Below are 14,039 nucleotides of genomic sequence, written 5' to 3' on the forward strand. Positions count from 1 at the left end.
CATGCAAGATGGATGCTGCGTGTATCCTGAATCTAGAAGTGGCAGAAAGATCAGTTTGAGTTAAATATTAATGAGCGCTCTACAATCCTTAGTCTGATTTCTGTATTTCTTTGGTGTGCCCTCTACTGGAATCCTCTAGTAAGAATACTGCAAGTATGCCAAAACTCTTATTCTTATCTACCTACCTGTCCACGTCTTGTATAATAAGATTTGTTCCTACAATGAAGAAACTGGATTAGTTATAAACTGAAACTGACAGAAATGTAAAACAGAATTTCAAAGGTAAGCCCAGGAAATAAAGAAAGACAGTTTGAATGGTTACTGTGTAACCGGGAGTATCTGTGTGTACCTTAGTGTGTGCAGCGGGGGGGTAATTACGGTGTAGAATGTCCTCCTCATCACTGGAGCTGACCTAAGAACACAGCGGTTAATCATCCACTACCCAGCAGAGAGGGACGGAGTGAGAAAAGGAGAGAGACGCCAGTTGGATGGAAAGAGAGAGACTTTTAAGGCACCTGTACTTGTTTAAAGGTGAAACAAACAAAGAGGAGTCGTCTATCAAACCGTCTGGACTAATGGAATTACCTATCTTATAGTGGAAGGATACAGAAATCTGTTGCCAAGGACAACCACCTGCTCCTGAAGAAGGATTTGGATCACATCTAAACATTGGATGTGTGTGTTTGTGTACGTCTGAGTGTGTTAGTATGTGTGCTGTACAAGGTCAGAACTGTTTTGGGATTTGGTTGTGAGTGTAAGAGGAAGCCACATGGGGTCCGGACCCTGTCTGGGATGCCAGCCGCCACAGTGAAGCCTAGTCCGGAGGACATGGTGGCGGACGGGGGAGGCGAAGGAGTGTCCCAGTGGGACGCCTCACCGCTGGAGCGGGACAGGCTGTCTCTGCCCTCTCTGAAGGTCCCCAGGGAGCTGCTGCGGAGCTTCCCACACTCCAAACGGGTGGGATCCTACCTGGTGGGCAAAATGATCAACAAGGGCTCATTCGCCAAAGTCATGGAAGGGCTGCACATTGGCACTGGAGAAAAGGTAAGTGCATGATTTGAGTCATGAAGAGACATGAAATGAAGGGTGGCACACTTGCAAAGGAAGACATCACACACACACGATAACATGATTGCAACTTGTAACTCTTGATTATACACATTTCGGTTTGAAGAAGACGGTAGCCTGTTATTACTCCTGTCATGTGTAAAAGGTCTTTGTCAAAACAACATATCTTTACATGATACTTGATACTTTATTACCATGACTCTGAAAAAGAGTTTTACACAAACAGAAGTTTTTGTTAAGCAGATTGAAAGAGGCATGACATGATCATGTTTATTGTTTTCGGAAACAATTTGAGCAAAAAAATCGTAAATTAAATCCAACCCTGCATTTAAATATTCAAAGTTCCAGTTATGATTTGTGTGTGTGTGTGTGTATGTGCCCGCATTCATATTTAACTTTCTTTCATCGGCCTTTGTGTATTTGACCTGGTTGCCATAGCAGTGACCGAACTCATTTCCAGGGGTGTTTGCGCTTAACCCTTGTTTCCCTCTGCGGTCGGAGGTGAAGTCGGCATATATGCAAACACGCACACAAACACACACACACACACACACACACACACACACACACACACAAACACACACACACAAGCACATAGTGATATGCATTGGGATTTTTTGTCATTTGGAAAAAAAGACCACCTATTTATTAAAAAAATTTCACCGACATAATTATTACTAATTAAATGGTACCCTTAACCAACTACAGTCATCTGAAAAAAAATCAGGATTTTCAATGAACATCACTTTTAGCAATTTCCTGCGCAGTGTTTGCTTTTTCACTCATCATTATCTTGAGAGGAAATTGTTGTAAGAGCATAAATATGTGTCAAAGTTTCCCACCAAAGACTCATACTTACTCGTGTGTGTGTGTTTGTGTGTTTGTGTGTTTGTGTGTTTGTGTGTGTGTGTGTGTGTGTGTGTGTGTGTGTGTGTGTCTGTGTGTTTGGGGGGGTTAGGTAGCCATTAAGGTGATTGATAAGAAAAAAGCCAGACAGGACACGTACGTGCTGAAGAACATGAAGAGAGAGCCTCGTATTCATCAGATGATCCGACATCCTCACATCGTAGTGCTGCTGGAGGTAAAGTAGATAAATAAATAAATCTTTAGAGTCCATTAATGTTTGTGTTAAATGTAGCTTGTAATTACAATGTTACAACACATCCGCTGCTTTTGAATAATCTAGTCCAGTTAGTTATAGACTAACTGTTTGTGTCAGACTCTGGAGACAGAGAACAGCTACTACATGGCCATGGAGCTGTGTGCAGGAGGAGACCTGATGGACAGGATATGTGAGAGGAAGAGGCTGGAGGAGAGGGAGGTGCGACGCTACACCCGACAGATCCTGTCTGCAGTGGAGCACCTGCACAAACACGGCATCGTGCACAGGTGAGGCTGCACACACATTGCTGCTTTACTTCATTAGTCTCTGTTGTGACTGGTGAGATCATTTCAACTTATTTCCGCTTTGTCCACGATGCTTCTGGGTAATTATATAAAGCTGCTGTTTCGTTCATATTTATACTTATATTATACCTATTGCATCCCACACTTTTTAAGCCCTGTTTTATGATGTACTCTTCATGAAGACCTTCATCAAATATAATCATTTCAAAAACAGCAGCTCTTTGAGACCTCTCAAATGGGAAAGTGAGCTTGTTCTTTTAACCTATAGTTCATATCCTTGTAAACAGACCTTATTTTTAAAATACTACAACTCTAGGTATCTAGATATTAACATAAATCAGTGAAAAAATTGTTGCTTTGTAGACTTTTAATAATAAGACCCCAACCATAGGTTTTGTTTATAGTTACCTCATTTGGGCGTCACTGTGAAAATTAATGTACTGTTTGTGTTGAGTTGAACTCTAAAAGGCTGTTTTCACACTGACCTGCTGTAAAAGAAAAATGTTTCAGCTTAAATTTGAACTTTTCAACGGAATTCTTTCTAACGTAACTAGTTTGTTCCTGGTCCAATATGCAATTCACACAAGAGGGACGTTGAAAGTTTAAACCTCCAGCACACATTGGACTTTTGAGTTAAGTACTGATGAGGACATTTGGCACCTTAGTCTTTAACTCTAAAACTGTGAAATTATATTTGTATATTTCTCTGGATAATTCTGAGCATTTTTTAATGATGGAGAAGGAGTGGATTTGCTCTTAAAACTAAGGAGTTTGAATGTAGACAACTGGAAATCTTTTGGGTTACATATTACAAAAGCTGTGCTCACTGGACCAGCCAGTAGTGGTGATAAGCGATCAGAAAACTGTAATGTAGGGTTTGTCTTGATTTCATCTTGTTTATCTGTGGCTCAAAAGTCAGAGTAGGGGGTTCAATCCACAGCCCGTGCACATATGCTCTGTATGAATGTGCATGTGAGTGGGTGAATGGAAAAAACTGTACTGTAACGTACTTTGTGTGGTCATCAAGACTTAAGAAAAGCTCTATATAAATGCAGACCATGTTTCCACGTGAAGAATACAAACCAAAGAGTCCAAAAAGTGAGGCCTTTGAATGTTTACCTACGCCTGAACAGTAGCTGTTTGTTGCACGGTGGATGTTACGGTTAGACCGTATAGATTCAAAACATATAAACACACTTGTTAGAACAGGGCACTCAGTAGTTTACAGGGCATTAATAGTTTTACAGAGGAGGAAACTGAAAGAAAGTCAACGTCTGGCACAGAGCAGTGTGGGAGTCACTGTTATTTTAGTGGCATTTTATTCGTTTTAGTATGTGTAGGTGTTAGAGACCCAAAGTCGAACACACACGCACACACACACACACACACACACACACACACACACACACACACACACACACACACACACACACACACACACACACACACACACACACACACACACACACACACACACACACACACACACACTTAAACTGTAACCACACACAACACGCGCAGCTCTGGGCTTGGGTTTAAGACCTTGGCTCCTCTGAAGGTGGGAATGTGATTACCAGGCAATGACCTCATCATCTTGCGCCGGCGCCATGATTCACACATCATCACAACATCATGGACTTCCTCTCTAATGAAGTCCCTCAACGATGTCGCTCTCAGCCCTTCAGTAGCACCTCTCTCTGTCTTGGACACACACACCACGTCCTCGTACACATGCATAGTATACACACACTGGCGCTCACACACCCGCCACCAAAGTCCCACACAGAGATGATTAAACTGGATATAAATGGAAAATTTGAACTTAAACCCACCTTCTGCCACCCACATGCAGTGGGTTTACCGCATTAGTTTTATCCTTTATGACGACTTCTGCTCTCGCTGTTTCTCGTTCTTTGAACTCTTTCTCGGGTCGTGTGAGCGAGGTTCTCTGGATTGTTGGGACCTGAAGTGTCTGTTGGTTAGATGAAGGCAGATGAAAAGAAAAATGGCTGATTCCCAAGCTGTATTTTATAGAGGATCTCTTTCTCTCTCTCTCCTAATCGCAGATTTTCATTTAGCTTGGTAGTTTGAAAGCAGGCAGCGGTGTCAGTAGCAATGCTTGGGGAGACAACTTTTCCAGGTGAACGCAGAGATAACAAGAATAGCGAGGAAGTAAATCAAGAATTTAGGAGTCAAAAGCAAACTAATTTCCAAAATGACTACGTAGGGTAAAGTATTTTTCAACAATGTTTTTAATGCTGGAGCTCTACCCACACCTGAATTTAGCTTGGGGTTTCCTGTTCTGCTGTGGGTCCAGTCTGGTCCCATCTCCTCTGGTTGTCTATGAATACACAGAAAAGCTTAGCAAAGCTTAAATTCAAAAAACACCTCTGACTTTCAAGCAAATTGCTCCAAAACACAAACCTCTAGGGTAAAAATAACTTCAAAGTTTGTGTAGGATTAAACTCAACTACTACAACGAACCACACTTTTTAACCAGTTGTCGGCTGTTGTCTCTGTTCTTTTCCTCTGCAGAGATTTGAAGATTGAAAACTTCTTGCTGGATGAACATAACAACATAAAGATCGTAGGTATGTTGAAATCTCTGCTTTCTCCACTGACGTTTGTCTGACATTGACAGATCAGGATATTGCAGAACTGTAGCCATGTAGGGCGTCTGTATATGTGCAGTAAACAGGAGCCCATTGGAGAAATGATGCTGTCCCACACAGATTTTGGCCTGAGTAACACTCTGAAGGCAGAGTCGTTGTCCCTGGAGCTCCTCAACACCCAGTGTGGAAGTCCCGCCTACGCAGCCCCCGAGCTGCTCGCTCACAGGAAGTACGGACCCAAGGTGGACGTCTGGTCTGTGTAAGTCATAAAGTCTGTCCGGCCTGCTCCTTCATCGCTTGGATTTGATATTTGTGAAAGTTGTTTTCTTCCTACTATGCTGTGTATGGATAATATAAATGTGTGAACACAATCTTTGTGTGTGTGTCTGTGTGCGTGTGTGTGCAGAGGTGTGAGCATGTTTGCCATGCTGACAGGAACTCTTCCCTTTGCTGTTGAGCCGTTCAACATCAAACAGCTTCACCAGAAGATGGTGAACGGAGACATCAGCAGCATCCCCGGTGACGTCAGCAAAGGTAGCTCCGCATTTCACCTCCCACTGAAACAAAGACTGAGTCACCAGTATGTAGCACTTTGAAAAGCCCAATGACTCAGTTACTTCTATATTATTGAGTGTCCATGGGTTTTTTTGCAAATATTTTCTGGAGCAGGGGTTCTCAAGTGTGGGTCCGTGGCAGAGTGTCAGGGAAAAGTTTACAGATTCATCCGTTAAAATTACAGGCAATGTCATACATGTCAAATATCTTTCTAAGATAAAATTCATACATGACGGTGTATCTGGAATATTTTATATCTTGTAGATGTCCTTGGCTGAGAACTTTGAAAAAACAGTAAAGATGGGGTTGATGAAGCTGTTTTGACCAAATAGGAAGCCACACTATGAAAATGTTAAGTCAGGTTTTATTTATTCTTGCTGACAAGTCTGTCAGAAATATGAACCAGGAATGACCTCACACTTTCTATTAATCATCTCAATGAGCAGTTGGCTCTCAAGCTCCAAATATAATGACCAACAGGCAGAAAGTAAACCATAAAAGATCAACAATCAGACTGAATGATTTTCCTCTAATAATGATTCAATATTTTTCATTTGGAAAAGTTTTCCTTCGTTTGAGGTTGTCATATATGCACCACAGGTCAAAACTGAATTGGAAGCCATATCCTGAGTAATCCTCCAGGAAGTTATAGAAATAACTCATGCAAACATAATTTAGGATTCAGTGATCGTTCGACAGAGAACTATGAGAGATTTCCTCCACTTATTCTGCATCATTCCCAAACTGGTCTGAGTGTCTCTGTTTCTCTCTCTGCTGCCTTTTGGTCTCCCTCTCACACATAGTCTCCACTCTGTCATGGCGCCATGTGACCACTAACAAACAAAGCTTCCGTTACTGTGAGGACAACCAGCTCAGCTCTGATGCTGTGAAACAAGCTCAGATTAGCAGCTGTATCACTGCCACAGATGGACATCGGAGACATCCATGCTAACTTCCAGAGTTTATCCTGCGTCTGGGTGTCAATGACTTTATTTCACCAGCCTTTGAAGTGCTTTACAAATACAATTCATAGCCTAACTGTAACAAACCTAAACCACTTACCACTGCCACATTTGAACAAACTCTGGATTCTGGATTCTCAAAAGTTAGCAGTTTTACATGAGCAATTGTTAATAAATCCTATTTGCTGTTCAAGCAATTTCTGTACAGATACCCATGTGCAAACAAGTGATCTGAAAGGGTTATGAATTAAAATCAATGAGAAAAATCTTATTTTCAAATAGTGCTTTAACAAACTGAGTTGACCCACCTTGAGAAGAGCTGTGTTGGCTTCAGCACGAGGACAAAGGCAACTGATACCAGTAATTTGAATAGAGCACTCTTGCATGGACACCTGTGTGAGGTGATCATTTACCAGTAGTTGCTGTAGTAGTAGCTGCATATAGATAACAAACAGTGTCTGTGTGATCTTGATTTGTGTCCATGTAGGCAACCGGAGTAGAAGGTTAGTCTCTACCAAATCCTCTAAGAAATAATATGTGTTCTTTAGCAGCTAAATGCTCGACTATGTTCAACAGACATAATCGTTAACTTTGTCCAGCTACTGCATGGAGCTGGGCACATTCTGAAGCATTCAGCATGTTTTTCTTAAAGCTTTTAAACAGCTACTTTCTCCAGACAAATAGGGTACACTGGAAGCAGAGAGAGGTTAAAAATACAAAAACTTAATTGTAATAATTGTACAATAATTGTATTATTATAAAAGTATCTTATTATTATGCTGAATATTTTTAGTTATCTTTAAAAGTGTTCCTCATCAATAAAAAGCCGATTGAATTAAATTTATTAGGGCAGAATATTTGTCATTTGTTGATATTCATTTATTATAATTATTTATTATTTTCATACATGTATTACTTAATGTGATATGAGCACCATGTCAAACATAATCTAGTTAGCTTCATCAAAAAATTTAATTGTTTTTCTAAAACTTTTCTAAGCAGGGCAGGGAGCATTTACACCAAAACAAATACAGAAAATCTCTGAATGAAAAATTCTGATAACTAGGAAAACAAATGTTCCATCACTTCATCCACTGATGTCCTGTTAATATTCGGAGGCATCTGTTCTCCTGCTGCAGGGGCCGTGTCATTCATGCTGTCGCTGCTGGAGCCAGATCCAACCAAGAGACCCAGTGTCAGAGCTGCGATGGAGGAGCGATGGATCAACGAGGGATATGCCAAGAAACCACTGCACACACTCGCTCATAAAAACAGGTCGGCATCTCCCGTATGACTGCACTTTAACATGTGGTGTCTACAATCACACCGAGAGACAACAGGAATTAATTGAAATATTTTTAAATAACATATTTGGCAGAATATAAACTGAAAATAAAGACATCTTAAAATTTGAATGAGAAGTGATGTGTACCCGTAATATTCTATTCACATACTGCAAAAGTATGTAAATCCTCTTCTATGTATTGACACTGTGTAACCTCAGTTGAAGAAGTATATTGTGAGACACAAAGACGCCTCAGGGGAAGTTCTGCAGCAAACATTACACTGTGGGAAAAAGAACCAAGAAGGAAATCACTTTAACAAAAATGAAAATTGTTGTGGTCAGATGGGTAACAGCTCTATATATTAGAGCATGCATCAAAGGCTTTTATCACTTCACGCAGAATGGAAATGCAATCATGTACGGCTCCTCCTGGCAATAATGTGTCTTTCGAAATCCACATGAAGGAAATAACCGTTGCAGCCCCAGATTGCTCTCAACCAAAATCCTTTAGTTGTCACTTACTCACTAACATCAGATCCTGAAGGACACATTCCATTTCTCTCTGTTCACTTTTCACACTTTTTCTTTGTAATAGTTTTTCACTCCTTCTCTGTTGTTATTTCCCAGATTGTGTGCAGAGGATCTCAACCCATCTGTGTTGGCTTACATGACAGAGACGCTGGGCCACTCCCACTCTGAAATCATTAACACGCTCACCAGCAACCGACCATCCGCCATCATGGCCTCGTATCATCTGCTGCTCACCAAGCTCAACAGGAACCAGAGGGGAGCCAAGGCCAGCAAGGTTCACAACTCACACACACACACAAACACACACACACACACACACACGCACACACACACACACACACACACACACACACACACACACACACACACACACACACACACACACACACACACACACACACACAAGTTTGCCTCTACATCTGAACAGCTAATGATTGATTTGGCAGAAGCTGCAGACCAATGACTGGAGTCTTCCCAGTAAGAACACATGGAGGGAGAAGATTAACACAGAATCAAAGACTCACCAACAGGTAACGTTGACATTGTCAGTAAACATTGATGTGGCTTTACCCAGGGAATGTTAAAGTAATGTTCCTTTATATTATTTTATATAGTAGAAGGCAGTCACTATTTTATCATCATCACATGACCAGACTAAACCATCAAGGTGTTTAGTCTGGGTCTCAGTTTGGGTCAAAAATATATTTTTTAATTAAGTATTAGCCGAACACTTGCACTGCAGACTGTAAGAACAACCTACATTCATACAGTAGTTTCCTGTTATCTTAAGTGTTATTCCAGTAAATACAAATAACATGTATTTCTCATCTTTACACCAAAAAAATTGCTCTGATATTTTACAATATCTCTTCTGCTTCCATAGATTACATTCAAATTCATTAAAAAATACATATACCTACTAGTGTGTTTCTGTGAACGTGTGCTGAACTAAAAAGTCAAAATACATGTTCGTGAAATACCTTGATTGACAGCTGAGACTGAATTGGTCTCTGATTGTTTGAGCTTGTGAATTGATGGGACCTTGAACTGTGGCCATGATCACTACTGTTTACTGCTCATCGTCATGGCAGCGTTTATATCTAGGATACTTTAGCTTAATTTCTCGATAAGTGGGAGGAAGTGGATGCACAAAATTCATCTTTATGATCAAGCAGAGGAAAAGTTGTGGCTCATTTAGAGAGAATCAACCAAACCAGCATACTCTAAAAGTCAAATAGATGACAACAGTCTTGATTTCACATTTGTGTCATTGCTTTTTTAGAATGAACCAACCAGTGAAAAGTCAAAGCACTCCAGCCGACCTCTGAGGGCCCAACAGGCGACGGAGTATCAGAGCAGCAGGAGGAAGACTGAGGACCTTCAACGAAAGACCAACAGAGGCGATGATGAGAACCGCCCCCCTTCTCCCTCTCTGCCCCAGCTACCTCGCTCGGCCTCCCCCTCGATGCCCACTCGCCTTCCCTCGCTCTCTCCCGCCCCTGAGGAGATCGCCATCACCGTAGACACAAGAGAGACACTGTTTCCTGAGGGTAAGAGTTTAATGGACAGAAATGATTCTGCACACATGCACCGCTCAGTGTGTGACATATTTCAATCTGTATACTTTTGTTGTTCCAGTGTCTGTGTTTAGAGAAAGGGAACTCGTCCATCTCTCTCCCCCTGAAAGCTCTGCCTCTCAACTCTGCGACTCCGCCCCCTGCCAAGTCCCCCTCCCCGTGGAGCCAATCAGAGACAGCAGCCCGGTGAGACCTAGCCGACACACACACCTGCTCAGGACAACTCGGTCGGACGGGGCAGCGGACCCTGGGTCGGATTGTTTCCATGACAAACGTCACCAGGACGACCACTCTCATCCCCTGAGCATCAACGAGCGACTGGAGAAGCTGCAGACGTTTTACTCGTCAGAGAAGAATGGCGTCTCCCCCAGGAAGCTCCTGGAGGCCGACCCGCCAACACACTCCTCAGACAGAGTCCCCTTGGGCTCCATGGAAACCACCCAGACGTCCCCCTCCCTCCCCCTGCCACGCTTGCGCAATGTGGGGCTAAAAGACGGAAGAGGCAGGAAGATGACGTGGGTGGGGTTGACGCGACCCGGACCCCCAGGACTCCTGGTCAATGGGTCCAAACCCCCCGCCTTCCCGTCACAGAGACAACACGCTCTTGTCATCAAGAGCCTGAGACAGGAGAGGGGGAAGAGGAGGGACCTGTTGGCAGCAGGAGGAGAGAGAGGGACGGCAGGAGGAGTGATGAGTGGAGCACAGAGGAACTCGGTTCAGTTACGGCCGTCTCTCCAGCGTCGGGTGGCCGACCTGAACCTGCCGCTGCTGCCTGCTTCCCTGCAGGGGAAAAGTGACAAGAAGAGCCAGCTACCCAGTATGAACTACTGACACACAGACAGGACGGCATGACAGAGCAGCATGGTTTTGACAAGGGAGACAAGTAGTAACTAATTCAGAAATACCAGCTAGTAAAGATGGCCGACAGAGAAGGCTTCTTATGAATGGTCCCATGTAGTTGACGTAGTTATGGATCTAACGTATGCAGTACTGAGATATTAGGACTGTGCAGAAACATGAGAAATGTGCAAACTGAAGCTACTAAAAGAAAGTCATGGTAATATTCTCCACTTCTACTGATGCATTCATGCATCACTCATTCACAAGACTCCGTCCCAAACACCACACAGTATGTACAGTTTATATGCGGCAGTGCCAAAAATGTAAACACACACCAAGCTCCTCAATACAAACATGGCCGTCAAGACTTTTCATTTTTATCGTTGAACCATTATCCTCCTGGATTTCAACATGGTATGTTCCTCCCGTCACAATGTGAAGTGCAAGTTACGCCCTGACACATGGTTGTGTTTGTATTCACTGTTCTTAATCACATTTTTGTACTAACATTGAAAGTCAAAGTAAAATCAAAAGCTCTGAATTCTACCTTTCTTGTTATGGGTCTTTGAACCCCAAGGTTGATGGTTGGATCCCCACTCCGTCACTCTAATTTCTGAAGTGTCCTTGGGCAAGACACTTAACCCAAAATTGCCCCTGATGGCTGTGCCTCATTGTATGACAGGTGTGTGTATGTGCTGTATGATTGTGTGTGTGAATTGGTGAATGCAAAGTACTCTAAAGCGCTTTGGGTTGATAAGACTGGAAAATCTATGTAAATACCGTCTATTTACTATTAGCATTAAACACATGCTAAAGGTCCATGGACTAGCTAATGCTACTTTAAATAGAGAATAAAGTAGCATTAGCATGCTTTTCTACATTAGGCTGCAGGTTAACAACACAGGAAACAGACTTGACTTTACTGAACAAGGAGATATTTGTTTTGTTTTTTCTTTTTCATTGTGGAATCTGTCGCATGCCAATCTGCTCGTGGTGAATCCAAATGATCTCCTGCCGTTTTCTCACATGTGCTCATTCGGACATTCTCTTAACTAGAGGGCTCACAGGAAAAAGTCTGCAGAAACTCTGGAGCCTCTCACTCGGACACTTAACTTCTCCATACAGCCCTTTCAGGGAATTTTAAATCATCTATAGTTCAGCGGATGTACGAATGCAGCTTCAGATTCAGAGTCAATAGGGACTGGGCACCAGCCTGGGTGCCAGACGAATTTAGCCCCGCCCACAGCATTTTCAGTCGGGAAGTTCGGTCTGGAGTCGCTCCGTTCGGGAGAAACTGTGACCGAACAGAAGCTGTTCGGACCAATCAAATTGTCAGGGCGGGCTTTATACGATGATGGACAGATGATCAACAGTAAAGTAATCAACCACGTCACCAAAGAGTGCTTGGGTTGAATTCGTTTTCAACAAACATTCCTGGCGCGGGAGAGCTGAGATGTGTAGATGCTGCCATTGAGTCTGTTTTAGGAGACATCGACAGCGCATTCATTTTGAAAGAGGAACAGAGAAACGCGATCAAGGCATTTGTAGATCGAAAAGATGTTTTTGCCGTCCTTCCTACGGGATTCGGAAAAGTTTAATTTATCAGCTCCCCGATGGTCGCGAAGAAGATGGGACACAATGAAAACCCAGTGGTCATTGTGGTTTCTCCTTTGGTCGCACTCATGGAGGACCAAGGGAAAGAGGCGACCGAAATGAGCATTACGGCAATGCAACTCGGACTCGAACTGAGGATCTGCATCTTCTCCAGTTACGATTTGAAGTGTTATGTTACGGTTGATCACCAAAATGGCCAAATCATCAACACATTGTAACAATTTAAACTTTATTTATTTTAAATAAAAAAAAAACTGAAATCATTTAACATATATTTTTCTAATTGAAGTTTACATTGGCAATTTTTCATGTATTTAATTGCACTCTGCCAGGATTTAAAAAGACTATTAGTAGGCTGTCAGATGTGTTTACTAAATGAATGGACGTACGAGTGCAAAACCAATCGATGCCATAAGTGTCCACAATCTTGCTCTCAAATCTCTGACGAGTGTCTCGTCCCTCACACACACCTCTCTCTCCGTCTCTTCCCTCGTCTCTCCCGATGACACAGTCTCTGGATCATTAATATTCTGATGCGCTGCAAAGATGTGGAAGAATCTGGTTGCTGCTTGATGGCGCTCTTCGGGGCTGCTCAATTATTCAGGTCCTGTTAACTGATACATTCGCCATTTCGTGTATGTGTCCATGTGTACGTGTGTGTGTGTCTGTGTGTGTGTGTGTGTGTGTGTTCTATTGTTGGCATGCATTTTCTGAGTGTGCCCAATGAAGACAGATTGAACCCACTGAGGTGGATACATCCCCCACTCCAGTTACCTTTCTGGCTACTTAACTTAGTTCTATGACCCGGTAAGCTCTGATACTGTATCAGACAAACACAGACAATCACACTGCACAGTAGTGATACACTAAACGCGAGCAGCACAGACAGTTGAGTAAGCTTAAAGAAATACAAGAGCGCTTTACTTTTAAATGAATAATCCAGACACTATTCAAGAGCAGTTTTGACATAATTTCCATGAACACATATCATTCATACTCGTGCAGAGGACCTTGCTTTTGATGCCAGACATGTTTTCTGCTCTGAACAAACCTCCAGCCCCCTCCTCCCTTTGAGAACTGACCTTGACAGGACTGAACCTGAACGCTGCACTTAAATAAGAACAATGAAGCGCAACAAACAAGGTATGGAAAACAGATGAATAATTCATGCTGCACGTACAGATGTATTCATGGCTTGTGAGACTTTGTGTTTATGTGCATCCTACAGGGTTCTGTCTGAAGGGCATGTACCTGTAACGATGACATCAACCAGTGACTTAAAGTTTCCATGTGATCACAGCCTGGGGCGATCAATATATTTTGTCAGGTCCTCCATCTTTTTATAGCGGATCTTTTACAAAGACTCAGAACTGTTCCTTTCCGGCAGGATTGGAACTGAGAGGAGTTCATACAGGGGTGAAGGTTTTGAGACTCAGGTCACAAAGAGGAGGACTTGACTCCTGAGACTTGAGATGTTTTTCTTTCAAGTCCAAAAACTTGTAAGCTGTCCAAAGTATTAGAATATTAAGCAAAGGGACCCTAAGCTCAGTTGCTGCATTAATTCACAGCATCAATCTTTTTGTGAGAA

The 14,039-nt window shown here is 42.5% G+C and overlaps 1 protein-coding gene across 1 annotated transcript; it reads left to right on the top strand.

Annotated features, from left to right (window-relative positions):
• Nucleotides 1–792: 792 nt before the first annotated feature.
• Nucleotides 793–10,844, top strand: LOC133024827 (hormonally up-regulated neu tumor-associated kinase homolog A). Its single transcript, XM_061091991.1, has 11 exons — nt 793–1,044; nt 2,027–2,149; nt 2,288–2,457; nt 5,011–5,066; nt 5,208–5,346; nt 5,494–5,621; nt 7,744–7,879; nt 8,517–8,694; nt 8,867–8,950; nt 9,703–9,970; nt 10,059–10,844. The coding sequence occupies exons 1-11, from the start codon at nt 793–795 to the stop codon at nt 10,826–10,828; spliced, it is 2,304 nt and encodes a 767-aa protein (XP_060947974.1). The 3' UTR covers nt 10,829–10,844.
• The last annotated feature ends 3,195 nt before the right edge of the window (nt 10,845–14,039 follow it).

The sequence above is a fragment of the Limanda limanda genome, chromosome 18, assembly GCF_963576545.1.
Source record: "Limanda limanda chromosome 18, fLimLim1.1, whole genome shotgun sequence".
NCBI lineage: Eukaryota > Metazoa > Chordata > Actinopteri > Pleuronectiformes > Pleuronectidae > Limanda > Limanda limanda.